We start from the raw sequence: 21,335 nt of genomic DNA, 5'->3' as shown, positions 1-21,335 counted from the left end.
TATAAAAGTATATATTCAAAAATAAAAACACCAGCACAGAGATATGTATTATCCTTACTTCATGAGACTGTTGTAAGGATCTTGCCAGAGTGTCTGTGAATGTGCTTTCTAAAGCACTAAATGCTAGGTGTTAGATACAACATTTATTTTTAATCTTAGTTTAATAGGTTAAAGGCTCTGATGACAACCCTCCATTACTTTTTTTGTTAGATTTACATAGGGAATTGGGCTACTAGTTGTTTTTTGGCTTTTTTTTTTTCTTCCCCTTAGGGGAAAGGAGGGTACATATATTTTAATGTAGCTGAACTGATGAGTGCTGTATTGCTGATAGCCTCAGAAATTTATGAACCAGGAGAATGATAAATTGTGTGATTGATTTATGAAACTGCTGGAAAGAAGTAAATGAACTAGAAAACTTGTCATCAACATATATTGAATAGTCATTTTGTTATATTATGGAAAATTAAAGCTAATGAATACTTAAGGGCATTCCCTCCATGATGTTTCTAAAACTGTCTTGCAGTGTTTAGGTATACCACAGATTTCCTGTGACCATGAACTAAGTAGTGTCTTTTTTGATTTTATGTTCTGTTCGTACAGACAGCACTTTTCAAAGACATTTTAGTCCCCAGAAATTAACTTTATTGTGACATATTTGGGGTGCTTCAGAATGCGAGCTGTCATTCTTAATAGATGAAAACTTGTACAACTCGTATGATTCTCCATTTGTGCTCCAAATTTATCAGTTGTTATTGTTCATTCATTGACAAAGTAACCATGTTGTTCAGCCACAAATTCCATTTTACATTATTTTTTTTCGTATTTTTATGCTTGTTATTAAACGCTAATAGGAAGGAGGAAGCAGAATTTTCTCTTATTCTGCTTCAATTTTTATTCAGTGCAGCAAAGCTCAGGGATGCTGGCAAACAGAAAATGTGGCAGATGGGCCAACCTGATGTTCTGCAAAGATAGGTTGGTTCATTTTGATTACAGACACTGGGAGTCTGTGAAGGGAAAATACGGAGTCACAATCCATTTCACAGGCTGCCTTAAACGTGTGTTGTGGTAAAGCCAAGAACAACTTTGTATGGACATAGTAGAAGTGATGGCTGGATCCACTTTTGTTTCCAGGCACATACCCACACATAGATAGCAACACTGTCAACAGTATATCTTCGAAAACTAAGGCCAAGTGGTGAATATATATAGCCACAGTGTTTTCTACTTTGAATTACAGATAATCTGCTCAGGATATAAACTGAATATAATAGCCAAGAGCCCAGATCTGTTTCTTCTCATTAAGAGGAGAAGTGAAGATATATTTTCTCCATTATTTAAACAGCTACCCTTAGATGAGCTATACAGCATAGATTCTTTTAGAATTTCTTTTTGTTGTTTGAATTGCAGAGAGTATATAAACGATAATGAATAAAAGGTTAGAGAAAGCACCGTTGTGGGAATGTAAATTGGTAGAGCCTCATGGAAGGAAATTTGGCAATATCTATTAAATTAAGAAAAAAAATGTGTGAACTAATGTCTGTTAGAGAAGAGCTCACATATATATCCAAGGAGGCATTTATGTGACTTTTCATTGCAAGTGTTTTTATGAGGGAAAAAAATGGGAAGCAGCCCAAATGTCCAACAACAGTGAATAGCTAGATAATCTGTAGCATTATTATATAATGGAATGCTATGCAACAATAAGGGAATGAGCTAGAGCTATATCTAATGGCAAGTTGCATTAAGCTATATATAATATAGTAGTACCATAAGTTTCCATGGATTTATCTTGTAAAGCATGAGGATCTGAAAGGGTTATTTCTTGGGGAGCAGTGAGGGAGGGTGGAAGAGAGTGGGAAGAAGAGGGAGGAAGTGACTAGGATTTAATGGTAGTGTCTTTAGCCTTATCTGTATGTACTATTTAAATTTAAAAGAAGAATGCATCATGTATTACTTGTATAATTAAAAAGGTTAATAAAAATGATCTCTAGCTACCGCTTAGTGCAGCCAGTCTTGCACTGTCATCCACTTGTGTATATATTTTGTATAGTTTTAATAATCTTTGGTTATTAATTTATTATAATTTAAACATGTTTTCATATTTCTGTGAAGTCTTATTACCATCTTTAATAATACTCTTAAATTATTTCCTTAAGATAAATTCCTGGGAATGAATCACATGATCAAAGGATATGAACATTTCTGATTCTTGTTACATACTATCATATTGCTTTGCAGAGTATTCCAGTAATGGTGTAGTACATTAGCACCAATTAGAATTTCCTTTTAAAAGCATAACATAGAGAGTAACAGTATGGGCACTGGAGTCTGACTGTTGTGGTACAAGTTGAGCAAGTGACCTAACTTTTGTGCTTCAATTTCCTTTTCTATAAGGTGGGAATACTCATCATTCCTATCTCATAGGGCTGTTAGAAGGATTAAATGAGTTAATATTTGTAAAACACCTAGAGTACTGCCTGGCATAGAGTAAGTGTTTGATATATATGTATTTTAAATTATAATTTAGGGAAGCTTTGGTGTAAGGTTTTGTTATATATGTCTGTATCTTATTTGCCTGATTTGATGTTGTGTGATTATTTTGCCAAAAAAGTTTAAAACTTTTTGTCCTTTGGAAGAAAATCATACTTCATAAATGTATAAACAAATAATTTTTGAGTTCAAGTTATTTTATCTGCTTTTAATGATAAGGAAAGATATGTATTTATCAAAGGTAAGAGTTTTTGAGAAAGTCATTATTTGGTTTCCTGCCTTTGGGCAGGTAAGTGTAAATTAAGCCTATTCCAGCAGTTTTAGAATTAACATACCATGTTTCCCACCTGGGTTTGGTTTAGTAGGTTACTAATCGTCCCTGAATCTAAATTGAATCTGAGGTTAAGGAAGAATAAGAGGTACATTTAGTGATGACAAACAACAGGTGGGGGTAATGAAAAAACATTTTTATTAAACTCTTACTGTGAATTACAAACTCTTCCAGATACTAGGGTTCAGTGTTAAGCAGAAGGCTGTGAACAAAGGAGGGTGTTGTATTCATTTGATCATTTTTGTAAATCTAATTTTTAATCCCCAAATTTTGAATATTAATAATAATTAAGGTTCTTTAACAGAGGTTGGAGATACAGATAAATAAGATAATGTCTCTGTTCTCAAAAGAGCAAAGGAGAGGTATACAATTAAATCAACAAATACATTATAATCTGTTTTTTTAATTTAATTTTATTGAGATTGTTCATGTACCATTCAATTATCCAAAGATCCAAAGTACACAATCAGTTGCCCACAGTACCATCGTACAGCTTTGCATCCATCACCATAATTATTTTTCCAATTTTTAGAACATTTTCATTACTCCAGAAAAGAAATAAAGGCAAAAAAGAAAATTCAATTCCTCCCCTACCCCTAACCACCCCCCCTGCATTATTGGCTCATAGTATTGGTATAGTACATTTGTTACTGTTGATGAAAGAAGGTTAAAATACTGTTAACTGTAGTGCACAGTTTGCAATAGGTATATATTTTTTCCTATATACCCCTCTATTATTAGCTTCTAGTTATAGTGTCATACATTTGTTCTAGTTCATGAAAGAGATTTCTAATTTTTGTACAGTTAATCACGGACATTGTCTACCACAAGATTCACTGTTTTATGCATTCCATCTTTTAACCTCCAGCTTTCCTTCTGATGACATAGGTGACTCTAGCTTTCCCTTTCCACCACCACCATTCAGCACCATTAGTAATTCTCACAATAAGGTGCTACTGTCACCTCTGTCCACTTCCAAACACTTAGGTTCAACCTAGTTGAACATTCTGCTCACGATAAGCAACCGCTTCCCATTCTTTAGCCTCGTTCTATAGCCTGTTAACTTATATTTCATTTCTATGTGTTTACATATTATAATTAGTTCATATCAGTGAGACAATGCAATATTTGTCCTTATGTGTCTGACTTATTTCACTTAATGTAGTGCCCTCTTCATCAACTCTTTCTTTTTTTTTAAGACAGGTTTGTTCATTCACCATACTTTCCATCTTAAGTAAACACTCGATGGTTCCCTGTATAATTACATATGTATGTATTCACCACCATCACTACTATCTATATAAGGACATCTCTGTTTCTTCCACAAAACATGACAGCTAAAAAGCAACGAAAGAAAAGATAGACTTAAACTAAAGTAGACTATGTAAGAGTCAAACAACATCACCGATGCCAAGAGTCCCAGACCCCACTCCCCCCCGGCCCATGTCCTCTTATAGGCATTTAGCTTTGGTGTATTGCCTTTGTTACATTAAAGGAAGCATAATACAAAGTTTCTGTTAACTATAGTCTCTAGTTTCCATTGATCATCTTTTGTCCCCAACACCACTCTATTTTTAACACTTTGCAAGGTTGGCATTCATTTGTTCTCCCTCATGTAAAAACATATGTGTACATTTTATCACAATTGTTGACCACTCTAGGTTTCACTGAGTTATACAGTCCCAGTCTTCATCTTTCCTCTTTCCTTTTGGTGTCCATGTGTCATATTGTTTCTCCAAATTCCATCTACCATAAACCACTTCTGTAAAAATTACTTTCATTATTTAGCTTAATTTTTAGATGCAAAAACTCTTGCTTGCCTTGTGGTTTTGAAGAAGTCTTTGATATTCTTTATGTACAGAGTAATATTATCTTTATTAAATTGTGCCTTCCTTTACTGGTGTTCTCCTTTTGAATTATGCACTAATACTGTTTTTCAGTTAGAAGGTTGTGACCTATAACTTCTAATCTTTTTATTAGTCTTTATAATTCTTACATTTTTATAAATTACAAGTAGCCATTAACTACCTTTTATATAGTCTCCTTGTTAAATTAGATATCCATATCTAGCCGAGAAGTTGTACTTTTTGTGCTAGATTAAGTAGTACCTACCTAGCGTGTATTTAATCTACCCATGGCAGCCATATTTTAATCATCACTAGTTTTGCTTTTTTGCAATTTTCCTGTGCGTCAATGCATTCAAATATTTGTAGAAATTTATTTCTATTGTAGAATTTCTTTTCTTCTAGTTTTATGTTCAGTTAACTGTTTTCATTTACCATTCTTTTTCTCTCTGGTAAGTATTTTGGAAACTTTGGAGCAAAGATTATTTTTGGCTTTACCTTTGAAATGCTGTATGTCTATATTTTAGCTTAGAATCAGAACAAAGTATTGTGAATGCTTAAAGGGACTTGTGAAAATGTCATTTTAGTAGATTTGTTCACTATCAAAGATTAGATTTGTACTGCTGAGTGGTTTAATGATGTTAGAGAAATATATTGGATTAACTATGCTATTGGAACACATTGTTTTTTGTTTGGAAGTAAGCCTAGTTTTAAAGTACTCAATAGATTGTGTTCCAAAGTTTATTGGAACTTAAAATTTCTCCATAGAAACAGTGTTATAAATGATGATCAGGTTCATAGGGTGACTTATAGAAACTTAAGTCATAGTTTAGCTGAAATACTATATATTTGCATTAAAAAGGTAGTTGAAACAATACTGTGGGAATGTTAGATGAAGCAGAATAACAATAAATTGAAAAAATCATTTATAGTATTTAACCATAAATAAATTTAAATTTACATTTGAATTATATAACTAATATATAATTTAAGTTATATAATATTAAATTCAAAGTTAATTTTAAAGTACATTTAACTATATCTAATGCTTAAAGATATGGAATAGCCTTCCTTGCTAGGTCAGCCAATCCTTTTCAGAGATTAATTCAGCCACTGCCTCAGAGTGTTTATTGATAGCTACTATTAATCACTTAGAGAGATAAGGGTATCCTTAGGGGACTTTTGTCTGTTTGTAAGAAGCTGGAGAGTTGTCAGTCAGTCAGGTATTTGTATCTGTAGGACTATCCATGTCTATCTGGAATAGGTTTATTAGATTTTATAAATGGATCCTTTAGAGCTTCAGGTGGAGTTGGTTGGTTTAGTCACTTTGAATATACTTAATGCCTTGTGAAATTCTGACTGTTATTCCTTAGATGTATTTAGGCACCACTGCTTTAAGTTGTTGTCAAGTTCATTAGAGAACATTTATATTTTTAGGAAGTATTATCTGCTTTGAATGCTTTTAGAGTATTCATATAAAACTTTCTTATTTGTTGAACAGATTATGTGGCTGGCACTGTGCTAGGTGCTAGAGATACAATTGTGAGCCAAAAAAAAAAAAAAAGTCCCTGCTCTCATGGAACTTGTACTCTTGTGGAAAAAAAATTTTAATCAAATCAGCATCCAAATACATGTAAAATTACAACTTTGAAGAGTGTCATGAGGATATATGATAGATCAGGGACGATTACTCTCAGTAACTGGCATGTGAACTGAGATCTAAAAGATAAGTGTATTTTAAGGGGAAGTGGAATGTGTGTAGGTGAGAGTGTTCCAGGTTTTGAAAATAGCAGGGGCAGTATGGCAGGAGAAACTGCAAGAATTAAAAGCCACATTAAAGATGCTGGTCTTCATCCTAAGAGTAATATAAATCCACTGAAGGATTTTAATTTAATAGGGAGTGGATAACAGTATCAAAATTTTTTCCTTTTTTAGTGTGATTTTATTGAAATTTATTCACACACCGTACAGTCCATCCAAAGTATACAATCAATGAACAGGATCAATTTTGATATTTGAAAAGATCACTCTTGTAATTTGGTGATAGTATTTTTTTAGCATTTTATTTTGAAAAAACCTCAAACCCACAGGACAGACACAAAAATAATACAGACCTCATATAGCAAATCCCGACACATCACCACCCTTCCCAGACACTCAGGTCCACCAATTTCAACATTTTGCCACATTTGCTCTATCATTCCATCTGTCTATCCATCTGTCTTTGTCTGTTTGTCCGTCTATCCTTCAAACCGTTTTCTGAATACCTGAGTATAGGCTGCAGACATCATGCTCCTTGAACACCCAACACTGCCATGCATAATTCCCAAGACCAAGGATACTCATCTGTATAATCACCTTAAGTGCAGTTATCCAGTTCAGGAAATTTGACATTGACACAAAGCCCACACTCCATACTCCAGTCTTTTCATACATCATATATCCCCCAAATATCCCTCTGAGCCTTGTCTCCTCTCCTGCTGGGTCCCATCCAGGATCATGTATTGCATTTAAATGCCACTGACTCTAGTCGCTCTTTTTTTTTTAAAAATTGTGGGAGCATATATACAAGGTAAACTTTCCCAACTCCCAGGCATACTATCCAGTGGATTCATAACACTCACAATATTGCAGTACCCTCTCCACCCTCCATCACTAAAACTTTCCATCTCCCTAAACAGAAACCTTAACACCCATTTTGCATTAACTCCCCATTCCTCCTCCCCTCCCCTTGGTGACCTCTATTCTATTTTTGTCTTTATGAGCTTGCATATTCTCCAATATTTTCTTTGTGGTTAGCCAGGGGTTTAAATTTAAATCCTAAATCTGTAACACTCTTACTTGCTTTGATACCAATTTAATTTCAATAGTACACACAAACTATGTTCTTATATCTCTCTGCCCACCTACTTTTATGTAGTTCTTGTCACAAATTACATATTTAAACATTGAGTCCAAAACCACTGATTTATCATTACAATTTATGCATTTGCTTTTTAGATCCTAAGTAAAAAGTGGAGTTACAAACCAAAAATACAAAAGTGCTTCCATTTATATTTACCCACATTGTTACCTTTACTGGAGATCTTTATTACTTCATGTGACTTCAATCTGTTGTCCTTGTCTTTTCCTTTCAACCTGAAGAACTCTCTAGCATCTTTTGTAGGGCTGGTCTAATGGTGGCAAAATCCCTAGCCTTTTTTTTTTTTTGGTCTGGGAATGTCTTAATCTCTCCCTCATTTTTGAAAGATATAGAATTCTTGGTTGGCAGATTTTTGCTTTCTGCACTTTTAAATATGTCATCCCACTGCTTTCTTGCCTCCATGTTGGTATTTTGTTTTTTGTTTTAAATCATATTTTTAAATTGTGGAATATAACATGTATACGTAAAAGTGGTAACTTTCCAACTACAATTTAACAAGTAGTTAGCAAATTTCAAAGAATGTTATGGGTTCAAGTTCCACAGTTTCAGTTATTTCCTTATGGTGACATATACCATATATACAAAAAGATGATAACTTTCAGTTTACAATTTAACAAGTAGCTATAGAACAAATTTCAAAGGATGCGTTGGGTTACCGTACCCTCTCCATTCTTTCCTTCTAGCTATTCTAATACCCTAGCAACTAAGAAAAAGGAAATTATATAGAGATTCAGTATTCATAATCCTTTGTTAAATTCCATCTTGTAATGTTGCTACCCCTTCCTCTAGTTTAATCACTTTCCCGATCTTCAGGGATGTCTAGCCTCCATGGTTTTTGATGAGAAATTGGCACTTAATCTTATTGAGGTGCATTTGTATGTGACACGTTGCTGCTACCTTGCAGCTTTCAGAATTCTATCTTTATTTTGGGCATTCGAGAGTCTGATTATAATATGCCACTGTTATTTCTTTGAATATTCTCTCTGCCCCTTTCTCTCTTTCTTCTCCTTCTGGGACTCCCACAATGAGTTTAAAGGGAAGTTTTAAATTTCATTTACTGTAGTCGTCAGCTCTGTTTAGTTCCTTTTCATAGTTTCCATCTCTTTATTGATATTTTTTTTGGGTTCATCATCATTTTCGTGATTTCCTTTACTTTTTGTCCATGTTTCCCTTTAGCTCTTTGAGCATATTTAGGATTATTGTTTAAAAAATCTTTGTCTGGTATGTTCCAGGCTGGTCTTCTCATTTGTGGTCTCTGATGCTTTAATTTTCTCCATTGCCTGGATCATTGCTTCCTCTTTCTTTCTATGCTTTATAATCTTTTGTTGAAATCTAGACATTTTGATATTTTGATGAATTATTGCTCGAATTTAGACTCTGAGGCATCTATTCCTTAAGCCTCTATCAAGCTCCTGTTAGGACAGAGCTTTCCTTGAATGCCAAGAGCTAACAAAAGGAGGAAGGAAAAAAAGAATATACCTTTCCCAGTCTTTGCAGATTGACCTATCCAAATGTTCTCCCTCAGGGCTTATCCATACAGTCAGTTTGGAAAATAGCCCCAGCCCAAAGCGTAGGAATCTCCCTGATCCTTTCTGCAAGTGTGTCTTATTTTGGACTTGTGTGAGTGGCCCTAGGAATTCCTCCATTTGCATGATTCCAAATGTCTCGTCTTCCTTAGGAAACAGTTTCGTCATCGTCTTGGGCTACAGCCAGCAATCCCTTATCCCAGGCATCCACTTGAACACCCTCTATGTGTTCTTTAGGACAGTTTGGTGAGCTGTCTCTACATGCAGGGCAAGTTCTGTGACACTGATTCCCGCAGACCATCATCAGACAGATTGGGCTAGACATATATGCTCCCAAATGTGTGTGAGTGTTACTTTGCTCCCTTTGGGACCGGCACCAGGGATCCACACTGGGAGTGCCGGCCAGCTCCTTGTCAAGCTGGTGAGGGCTGGGGGAAGGGCCAACCAGAGCACCATGAGATCCTACCTTTAAAGTACCACTTTTTCTTGATTCATTGCTCATGTTGTTTTTGCAGTCCTTTAACTGTATTACTTGTATTTTTCCCATGTAACACCCTATTATTAACACCTGGTGACACTGACGTAAGTTTGTTCTAGTTCATGTGAGAACTCTCTTGTATTTATACAGTTAATTACCATCATTGTCCACTCTGGGTTTCTCTAAGTTATACAGTCCCTGTTTCTATCCTCTAGCTTTCCTTCTGATGATCTACATGACTCTGGTCTTCCTCTTTCAACCATACTCCCACTCCACTTTGTTAATGGCACTTACGGTATTGGACTACCATCACACAGTATTGTGCTATTCCTTTCCGAACCTTTACAATGAGTCTTATTGAATACTCTGCTCCTTAATCATCGATTGCCCAATCTCTGCCCACTTTTCTATCTCCTAATAACCTGTGCCCTCGAATTTAGTTCTCAGAGTTTGCTCATTATCTTTGGTTTATATTAGTGAGACCCTACAATATTTGTCCCTTTGTCTCTGGCTTATTTCACTCAACAGAATGTCCTCAAGGTTCATTCATCTCGTTGTGTGCCTCATGACTTCATTTCTGCAGCTGGACAATTTTCCATCGTATGAATGCACCACAGTTCGCCCTTCCGCTCATCGGTTGATGATCCCTTGGGCCAATCCATCCATTGGCATTTGTGAATAATGCCACCATAAACATCAGTGTGCAAATGTCTGTTTGTGTTCATGCTTTCAGTTCTTCCTAGTGTATACCTAGTGATGGGATTGAGGGATCTTATGGCAACCCTATTCTTATCTTCCTGTGGAACTGCCACACTGCCTTCCAGAGGGGCTGTACCATTCTACTTCCTTGCCAACAGTGAATAGGTGTACCTCTTTCTCCACATCTTCTTCAGCACTTGTATTTTTCTGTTTATTTTTTAAACAGTTTTATTCAAACATCATACACTCCATCCTAAGTGTATGATCACTAGTTATGCATTCACCACCACAATCGTTACAGAGAACGTTTCCATTTCTTCTGCAAAGAAAGAAGAAGAGAAGAAAAATAGAAAAGAAAAGAAAAAAGAAAGGAAAAAGAAAAAGGAAAAAAAAATCCCATACCCCTCTCTTATGTTCCTCTCTTACTGACATTTAGCTTTGGTATATTGCCTTTGTTACAATTAATGAAAGAATATTACAATGTTACTGTTAACTGTAACCCTAGTTTGCATTATTTGTATTTTTGTACCAACCAATTTTTAGCATCTTTCAGTGGTGACTTACATTTGGTCTCACTCATGTAAAAACTTTCTTATATTTGTGCAACTAATCACCATCATTGTCCACCCCAGATTTCATTAAGTTATCCTCTGTCTTTCCTTCTGGTGCCATACATGCCCCTAGCCTTAGTTTTTCAATCATACTCAACTCATCTTTGTTCATTTTTTTTAAATTAAATTCCGTTTTATTGAGATATGTTCACATACCATACAATCATTACAATTTTTGTAAATGTTTCATGGGTGCTTGAAAAGGCATAATTACTATTATTAGGGCAGGTTTTTTTTTTTTGGTTTTTTTTTTTTTTTTGTCAGTAGGTAGAAAGTTTTTAAGAATGCATGTGAGAGACCATGCAGGCACTCTTGCAAGAATTGAGAAGTGAGAGGTGAGAGCCCCAACACTGTGGGCCATCTGCTTTTATAGATTTTTGTTTCTTTTGTAATTTTTTTAAACTATTTTACTAACCTCCTCTTCTTCCTCCTTGAGGATAGATGACTAGCTCAGGCGAGGTCGGTTGGCTCTACCCTTCTCCATAGATGACTCACTCAGGTGGGGGTCATTTGGCCCCCAGTTGCTGTTTATTGCTGTTCTTCTCAGAGATATCTTTCTTCTTGAGGTATGACTGCTCCTTGGAATTTGCCCTTTGTTCATCAGCCAGCCACTGCCCTAATTCTAACCCTGCTTCATTTCCCCTTAATCTTAACAGAATTTAGTCCCATGTTCCGTCTTCTTTAGCTGCTTAAAGCTGTCATTGGGTTGCAGGCCCTACTTATGGGAGCGTAGGCATCTCTGGCTATGCTATTGAAGATGGCTGGCGAGGAGAAGTTTGTGGTGAAAGGCTTGTAATAAAACAGAATTCTTCCCGATGTTGGCTGATTGGGAAAGTGAAGTCAGCATTCCGTGCAGAGAGAGCGCCCATATATATATATATATATATATATATATTTTTTTTTTTTTACTATTATAAAAGTCCTTTATTGGGGAGCATTTAGGTCAGTTTTCATATTTGCATTTCTCATTAAAATCAAAATAAAACAAAAGGAATAACTCAAAAGAAAAAAAACAATCAAGGTTATTTAAATGAAAGTTCTTCGTACAAGTTTGATCACCTGATAAATCTGTGGATTGCCTATGCTCAAACCTCAAATCACTACCTATACAGAGAGCTCAGCAAGTTACAGTTTTCATGTGCATTCAGTAATTTCCATGGTAGACATGCTTATGCTTATCATTCTCTTCATCATAAAACAATTGTAATGATGTTATTATGACCCGATACAGAGATATTCCCAGGTCTGATACTTTTTCTCTAGAGAAAAACAAAATTATGAATGGCAAAAGGAGAGTAGATGTTATCTGTAGAACTAACATGTTTAAGGACAGGAAAACAGAACGGTTACATGTGTAAAAGTTAAGGTAAGTAGCATTGTTTAAGCATTAATTGCCAGGTGCACATTGGCACATAAATGTAAGAAGACAGATGTATATATTTGTTCATAAGTCTACTTCATTTTTCTGGGAATTTTTGATGAAAATATGTTAGCTTTTACCAAATCTGCATCCATTGACTTGAGTGGTAATGTGGAAAATATAAACAAGATTTTTTTCAGCATACATTTTCATGTATAGATCAGCACATAAATGGAGAAAGAAGACAAATACTTTGATATCAAAGAGCCTTGTTTAGAATTTTAATTTCCATGAGTAACTGGCTGATATGATAGGAATGATGTCTCTAAATATGTTGCCAACATTATGTACAATAAAACCTAATCCTTACATTGTTCTACTTAAAATTTGTCTTCCAAATAACATGATATGAACTGGTATTGGGTTGATTCTCCAATTGTTTATAGATAACTGGAATCTGCATATAGTTGATCTTCAGATCCATGAACATGGAAAGTATCTACATTTATACACCTTTTCTTTCATTACTTTCAGCAATATATTTTATTTAGTTTAAAATGTAGAAGTTTTAAACAACTTTCTTCAGAATTTCTATTAAAATTTGATCACATTATAAAATGTCATTAATATTTAATTTTGAATTGTTGCTGACTGATTTTTCTTTTTAGGTCTCCAGTTTTTATTTTGGAACAAGACATTTCTTTCACCTTTTATTTGTACATATATTTCTTGAGCCCTCATGCTTTGCTATGTCTGTTATTTGTTTTGAAAGGATGGCAAAATGATTTCTTTTTCCAAAGAAGCCACATTTAATTTCTCTAGTTTTCCAGCATGCACCACCACGTATTCATGTTTGCATTGTATATTGTACATCTGAGTGTAATATAGCATGTGTTATAGATAAAACAAGGTCCCTGTTCTCAAGGGACCTGAGATGATTTTTTGAACATTTTATTGTGAAATATAATATAAATGCAGAAAAGTGATCCATTTCAAAGTATATTTTAACCAGTAGTTATAGAGAAAGTGTCAAAGTATAGTATGGGTTGTAAACCATGGGTGAGACAAAATTAAGAAGGGTATTTACAGCATTATCAAAGATTTAAACTTAACTTTGTTGCCACAATGAACCACAGCCGAGTCAAAAACAAAGGAGGGTGCGCTCATATATTTTTAAGAATAATCATTAAAAGGTTGATTGGAAGTCTTGTGTGTTTGATTGTATTGCTTGTTGACTTATGGATTTTCCTGTTGAGTAGTTAGTTTGGGACCCAGTCTTTTTTTTTTAATTCAGTTTTATTGAAATATATTCACATACCATACAGTCATCCATAGTGTACAATCAGCTGTTCACAGTATGATCATATAGTTATGCACTCATTACCACAATCTATTTCTGACATTTTCCTTGCATCAGAAAGAATCAGAATAAGAATAAAAAATAAAAGTAAAAAAGAACACCCAAACCACCACCACCCCCAATCCCACCTTATTTTTCGTTTAGTTTTTGTCCCCATTTTTCTACTCTATCCATCCATACACTAGATAAAGGGAGTGTGATCCACAAGGTTTTCACAATCACACTGTTACCCCTTGTAATCTACATTGTTATGCAGTCGTCTTCCGGAGTCCGGACTACTGGATTGCAGTTTGATAGTTTCAGGTATTTACTTCTAGCTATTCCAATACATTAAAACCTAAGAGGTGTTACATATATAGTGCATAAGAATGTCCACCAGAGTGACCTCTCTACTCAATTGAAATCTCTCAGCCACAGAAACTATTTCGTCTCATTTTGCATTCCCCTTTTGGTCAAGAAGTTAGGCTCAATCCCATGAGGCAGGTGGGATGCAGTCATTTTTAAATGGAGAACTGAAAAATTCCCCCAGCCACCATGTCATTAGCATTAGGTCTTTGTTCTAGGACATTTACTTTCTTCAGAGAAGAATCCTTATTCTTCCTAGATGGTATATATGTCAGAGCAGGGCAAGAAAAGGTGGCTAGATTTAAATGTTCACTTAATTTTTATCCTTTTCCATATAGCTCCTCATTATCTTGCCTGTAGCTCTCAGATAAATTTGATATTCCCATGTTTGGAGCCTTTCTTAGTTTCTCCATAGAATGTAGCTCTGGTCTTTTGCTATATATACCGATTTCCAAAAGGTTGGTGTGAAAAGGGATGAAGAATAGGTAGTAGGTGTGTGACTGACAGTGTTTTGCAACAGGGGACCTGAGGATCTAACCCCTCCTTATTAAGATTTTTGACCAGACTCTTCTTTTATCCCCACGCCTTTTGTATAATTAGTAATATTAATTCTTGAGCCTTTCTGGGGCTCTGGACAGGGTGAATTGAATTTGCTTATTGTTTACATTTCTAAGCTGCTGGTGCTTAGGTTTCAACTTTCTTTGGCCTTGCAAAGGTCAGTTTCTACTCTTCCAGACATTTAAGTCCTGAAAAATTTTACTGTCTCTTAGGTCCTTAGTTTGCTCTTCTTCTCTTCTTTTTTGTTTTTGTGTTTATATCCTTTTTTATTCTAGCTGTAATTTTGGTGAGGTGTTGAGAGAGAAAAGAGAAGAGAGAACAGTACATGTGTTCAGTTTTCCATGTTTTTACTGAAACTATGATTTTTTTCTTTCTAAAATTAAAATACTACATTAATATAAGTATCATATTTTACCTTAAAAATGTACTAGGCTTGATTCTGTTCTATTTTCCTTCTTGCATAAGTTTTCATTTTTAAAATGTTCAGAGTTTTTGTATTCTTTTATGTATCTTTTGTTTTCATTTTTATTTTCAATATTTATGGATCTATGGCAACATTTTAGTGTCCGTCTGATATTCTATTTTGAGAGTATACCGTAACTTACTCAACTTGTCCTCTGATATGGACATTATTTGCTTTTTAGAAATGCTTTAAAAAGCGTGCTTATATGTACATTTTTCCCCAGTTATAAATAAATAAATTCCTTAGTCATGAGATTTAAATTTTTTTTTACCATATTAACAAAAAGTTCTTCGCATATCTATAACCAATAATACATGAGACTATCATGCTACATTCTAGTGGTTGATTTTCTTGTCTCCTCTACTAGACTGTGAGTAACCTAATTTGTTAGTAAAGCCATTAATGAAAATTAGGTGTCTTGAAGAAATAGGTGTTCCAGTAGCTGAAGTCATCTCTTCTCCATTACTTTAATTTATGAGATGAGATTTTTGTTCTGTTTTTCACATTCTAAAAAGGGAAAAAAATATCAGTATATTGGAGATGTATTCTTAGTCCAATTTTTAATGCGTTAAGCACCTAGTATTAACACTTTTCTCTAGCTGCTTACTCAAGTATTGTTTCTTATTCTTTTATCATTGCCCTGCATGTTATTGAACCCATGAACCCACCCTCCCTCCTTCAAACATTTGAGTGATAAGGTGTGTGCCAGACACTCTTCAGTTTTATCTTGCTGTTCCTTTCTGCCTTACTTGAGCCCGTCTTCTTGGCTTTTGGAGACCGCACTGTCTTCTGTTTCTCCTTCTGACTATTCCTTTTAAAATTGTTTGAGCGTTTTTTTCTTCCTCTGCACACACTGTAAACATTGTTTTCTTCGTTTTTTTTCCTCTTTTCTTGTTTCTTAATTATTACCTATGTGCTATGACTCCCATCAAACCTCTCCTAAGCTTGACACTCATAATTCTAAAAACCCATTGGAGTTCCCCGATGTCCCTCATTTTCAATATGTCCAAAACAGAATTACCCTCTTTTTTTTCTGGCTTAGTCTTTTTCTTTCATTTCCTGTCTACATGATAACGACTCCATCCTTCAAGTTTCCCAGGACACAAACCTGGGTATTATTCCATGTTGCTTCTACTCCTAGTCAAGCTTTAAGTTCTCTGGCTTTTCCTTCTAGATATTTCCCAGATTTGGCTCTTCCTTTTCTTCTTTTTTTATTTCTTTTTCTTCTTGTGGTAGCAGTCTATTTCTTACTTCAGATTTGTTTCCCCTAAATTTTGATCTCTATACTTCTAGTGAGCTATCTGAATTTGTATCTGTGTCCTATGTCCTTTTTGCCTGAAGTTTGAATATAAATTGTAACTGACTGTGTGTGTCCCTTCCAACAGTAAGCCCAAGTTCCTAATTGTGACAGACAAAATCTGTGACTTGGTCCCTCTATATCTCTTAAGTTCTTTATGTACCATATATCAATATATAGATGTATACATACTCCTGAAGCAAAATATTATCTCTTCCTGGTATGTCCTTGTCCATTTTTGCTTGGTTTGGCCTTTAAGAGTTAAAGTAATGGTCCTTTCTTCCCAGAAGCCTTCTCTGTTATCCTCAGCATGGGCCAAAGGTACCATTGCTGTGCCTCCATTGTGATCACTATGCTGACCACATAATATTAAAAAATATTTGTGTGTCTGTCAGATATTGTTTTATGCAGGTTTCAGTTTTCAATGCCTAAAATAAAGCTGTGGCTTAGTAATTTTATTTCTTTTTGACAGTGGGTGTTAATATCATCTCTTTATAGATTATTTTCTTTGTAATTGATGATAAAATCTAACACTGGGACTTTCTTCCACATTGATAGGTGTGTGCTCAAGGAGTACAAATAATATAAATTTTATCCTGAAGGAAATGAATGTATTGCTGCTGAAACATATTAATTCCAGAATCAAATGCCATTTAGCTTTTCTGTTAATTTGAAACATTTTGCCTGTTTCTTTCCCCTGCCTAGAAGTTGTATGCGCAATTTAAAGATTTATCTGTTGAAAATAGCAGGTCAAGAATTTTCACATTTATTTTCTGTATTAGATTTGAAAATGTTAGAATTTGGACAAAATATTTTCTAGAATTTATCTAGAAAGAGAAGTGATATTTGCCAATTTTTCTTAGGAACTGGGTTGAAAAAATTTAAAGATTATCAGAAACTTCCTTTCTCTCTTGGTTTCTTATCCATCATCTTATTTCTGAATTACAGTTACTGATGTAGAGCTGAAACGACTGAAAGATGCCTTCAAAAGGACCTGTGGGCTCTCATATTACATGGGTCAGCACTGCTTCATCAGAGAAGTGCTTGGGGATGGAGTGCCTCCAAAAGTTGCTGAGGTAATCTTTATGATCTAGTTTTTCCTTCTGAGCTAGTTATCTACACTAGACTTAATTCATTTTTTATGTTAAAGTAGTTTTAGGTTTACAGAAACATTATGCAGAAAGTACAGAGTGCTCGTTTAAACCCTCCTCACACACAGTTTTCCCTATTATTAACATTTTGCATCAGTGTGGTACCTTTGTTATAATTCATGAAACAATATTATTATAATTATGCTATTTTGCTATTAACTTTAGTGCACTGTTTACATTAGTGATCCTCTTACATTGGTTAACATTAGTTGTACAGTTCTGTGTTTTGTGTGTATGTGTGGTAACTTGTATACAACCTAAAATTTCTCTTTCTTCCTCTTCTTGAATGTACAATTCGGTGGTATTAATTACATGCGCAGAATTGTACCTCCATTCCCATCATCCATTGCCAAAACTTTTCCATCATCCAAACAGAAACTCCTTATCAATTAAACATTAACTCTCTATTATCCTTCCTCACTTGCCCTTGGTAACCTGTATTCTAGTTTCTGACTTTATGAATATGCATATTCTGCTTACTTCATGAACGTGAGATCATATAGTATTTGTCCTTTTGTGTCGGGCTTATTTCATGCAGCATGATGTTTTCAAGGTTCATTCATGTTGTAGCATGCACTGGAGTTTCATTCCTTTTTATGGTTGAATAATAGTCCCTTGTATAGGTATACCACATTTTTGTTTTTCTGTTGATCTGTTGATAGACACTTTGGTTGCTTCCACCTTTTGGCAATTGGGAATAATGTTGCTATGAACATTGGTGTGCAAATGGCTTTTTGAGTCCCTGCTTTTATTCTTTTGGGTAAATACTTAGAAGTAGGATTGCTGAATCATATGGTAATTCTGTACTTAGCTTTCTGAGGGCTTGCCAGACCATTTTCCACAGCAGCTATACCATTTTATACTTCTACCATCAATGTACGAGTGTTCCTATCTTTCCACATCCTCTTTAACACTTGTTATTTTCCTTTTTCATCCCTTCTTATTCTTTTTATTAATTTTTTTTTTAACTGTGGTAACATGTATGTAACATAAAATTTCCAATTTGAACTAATTCAAGTATACAATTCTTTGGCACTAATTACTTTTGTAAATGCAAATGTTATTGAGATACATTCACAAACCATATAATCCATCCAGAGTGTAGTCAGTGGCTCACATAGTTGTACAGTTATCACCACAATTTTAGATCTTTTTCATTACTCCAAAAATAAAATAAAAATAGACATAAAAATGAAAACCCAAAACACCCCATACCCATTATCCCCCTGTTGTTGACCCCTAGTGTAGGTATGGTACATTTGTTATAGTTGATGAAAGACTATTAATATATTACTGTTAACTATAGCCTGTAGTTTGCAATAGGTACATTTTTTTTCCCCATATACCACTTTATTATTAACTCTTTGTAAAAGTGTCTTACATTTGTTCTGGTTCATGAAAGAACTTATTTGTATTTGTAGTGTTAATTGCAGACATTGTCCACCACAAGGTTCATTGTGTTATCCATTCCTATATTTTTAACCTCTAGCGTTCCTCCTGCTGATATACAAGACTCTAAACAACCCCTTTCAACCAATTTACAGACAATGCAGCACTATTACTTACACTCCCAATGCTACTGTCACCTCTATCCGTTTCCAAATGTTTAAGTTCAACACAGTTAAAAATTCTGTCATATTAAGCAACCACTCCCCATTCTCTAGCCTCATTGTATCTCTTGGTAACTTGTATTCTAAGTTTTATGCACTGTGAGTTTATATGTTATAATTAGTTCATATTAGTCAAATCATACAATATTTATTCTTTAGTGTCTGACTTATTTCACTCAGCATTATGATCTTAAGGTTCATCTATGTTGTTGTGGGCTTCAGGACTTCATTCCTTCTTATGGCTGAGTAATACTCCATCATATGTAGATACTACATTTTGTTTATCCATTCATTGGTTGATGGACACTTGGATTGTTTCCATCTTTTGGCAACTGCATATAATGCTGCTATAAACATCAGTGTACAAGCATCCATTTGTGTCCCTGCTTTCACATATTCTGGGTATATACTGAGTAGTGGGATTGCCAAGTCATAAGGCAACTCTAAATTTAGTTTTCTGAGGAATTGCCAAACTACCTTCCAGAGCAGCTGCACCATTCTGCATTCCCACCAACAGTGAATAACAGTTCCTTATTTCTTTAAACCTTTGTCAACACGTGTAATTTCCTTTTTGTTTAATAGTGGCTATACTAATGGATCTGAGATGATACCTCATTGTGGTTTTGATTTACATTTCCCTAATAGCTAGTGAAGATGAGCATCTTTTCATGTGCTTTTTAGCCATTTGTATTTACTCTTTCAGAAATGTCTATCCATGTCTTCTGCCCCCTTAATATTTGGGTTGTTTGTCTTGTTATTGTTGAGCTGTAGGATCTCTGTGTATTCTCGCTATCAAACCCTTATCAGATATGTGGTTTCCAAATACTTTTTTCCATTGAGTCAGTTGCCTTTCCACCCTTTTGATAAAATCCTTTGAAGCACAGAAGTATTCAATTTTGAGGAGGTCTCATTCATTTTTCTCTTTTTCTTTTGTTTGTGCTTTGGGTATAAGGCTAAGAAGCTGCCTCCTAATACTAGGTCTTTTTTTTTTTTAATTCATTTTTATTGAGATATATTCACATACCATGCAGTCATACAAAACAAAGCTTACATTCAGTTGTTTACAGTACCATTATATAGTTGTACATTCATCACCAAAATTAATTTTTGACATTTTCATTACCACCCACACAAAAATAAGAATAAAAATTAAAGTGAAAAAGAGCAATTAAAGTAAAAAAAGAATACTGGGTGCCCTTTTTTTTTTCCTTCCCCCGTTTTTCTACTCATCCATTCATAAACTAGACAAAGGTGATTGTGGTCCATATGGCTTTCCCAGTTACACTGTCACCTCTCATAAGCTACATTTTTATACAATCATCTTCAAGATTCATGGGTTCTGGGTTGTTGATAGTTTCAGGTATTTACTGCCAGCTATTCCAATTCATTAGAACCTAAAAAGGGTTGTCTATATTGTGCATAAGAGTGACCTCTCGGCTCCTTTTGGAATCTCTCTGCCACTGAAGTTTATTTCATTTCCTTTCACATCCCTCTTTTGGTCAAGAAGATGTTCTCCTTCCCATGATGCCAGGTCTAGATTCCTCCCCAGGAGTCATATTCCACGTTGCCAGGGAGATTCACTCCCCTAGGTGTCAGATCCCACGTAGTGGGGAGGATAGTGATTTCACCTGCCAAGTTGAGAAAGGGTTGCCTTTCCATCCTTTTGATAAAACCCTTTGAAGCACAGAAGTATTCAATTTTGAGGAGGTCTCATTTTTCTCTTTTTCTTTCGTTTGTGCTTTGGGTGTAAGTCTAAGACACTGCCTCCTAATACTAGGTCTTTCTTTTCTTTAAAAAAAAGAAACTTTTATCAAAAAGAAAAAATTTTCAAACAAAACAAAAGAATAAGAAAAAGAAATATCCTAAAATAACTACATTGCTTCCAGTGTGCTCCTACATACCCCAAGAAAATTAGCAAACTTTCCTGAGCATTCCCATATCAAGATTACCTTTGATATCTTATCTCTTCTTACTAGATTATTGTTCCCCCTTCACTAGTTGCTGTCTATCTCTAGGTCCTCTATACTCTACAATATAAGACACTTGTTTTGTGTTTTTCACAAAGTTCACATTTGTGGTATCGTACAACATCTCTCCTTTTGTATCTGACTTATTTCACTCAACATTATGTCCTCAAGGTTCATCTGTGTTGTCATACGCTTCACGACCTCATTGTTCCTCACTGCTAGTAGTATTCCATTGTATGTATGTACCACTGTGTATTTATTCACTCATCTGCTGTAGGACATTTAGGTTGTTTCCATTTCTTGGCAAGTGTGAACAATGCCG

The 21,335-nt window shown here is 34.8% G+C and overlaps 1 protein-coding gene across 5 annotated transcripts in view; it reads left to right on the top strand.

The window, feature by feature from the left end:
* Positions 1-21,335, top strand: part of USP32 (ubiquitin specific peptidase 32) — a 333,441-nt gene that overhangs the window by 37,352 nt on the left and 274,754 nt on the right. For 4 of the 5 annotated variants that reach the window (XM_037809640.1, XM_037809643.1, XM_037809642.1 and 1 more), the window contains one exon: positions 17,234-17,361. In XM_037809640.1, the coding sequence (XP_037665568.1) occupies positions 17,234-17,361 (128 nt within the window). Of the gene's footprint in view, positions 1-16,066; positions 16,506-17,233; positions 17,362-21,335 lie in introns of those variants that run through there. The other variant, XM_037809645.1, reaches the window with a different exon arrangement.

This window comes from Choloepus didactylus, chromosome 18, assembly GCF_015220235.1.
Source record: "Choloepus didactylus isolate mChoDid1 chromosome 18, mChoDid1.pri, whole genome shotgun sequence".
NCBI classification, from domain to species: domain Eukaryota; kingdom Metazoa; phylum Chordata; class Mammalia; order Pilosa; family Megalonychidae; genus Choloepus; species Choloepus didactylus.
Note: the sequence above shows the minus strand (reverse complement) of the source record. Positions and strands in the feature narration are given on the sequence as shown.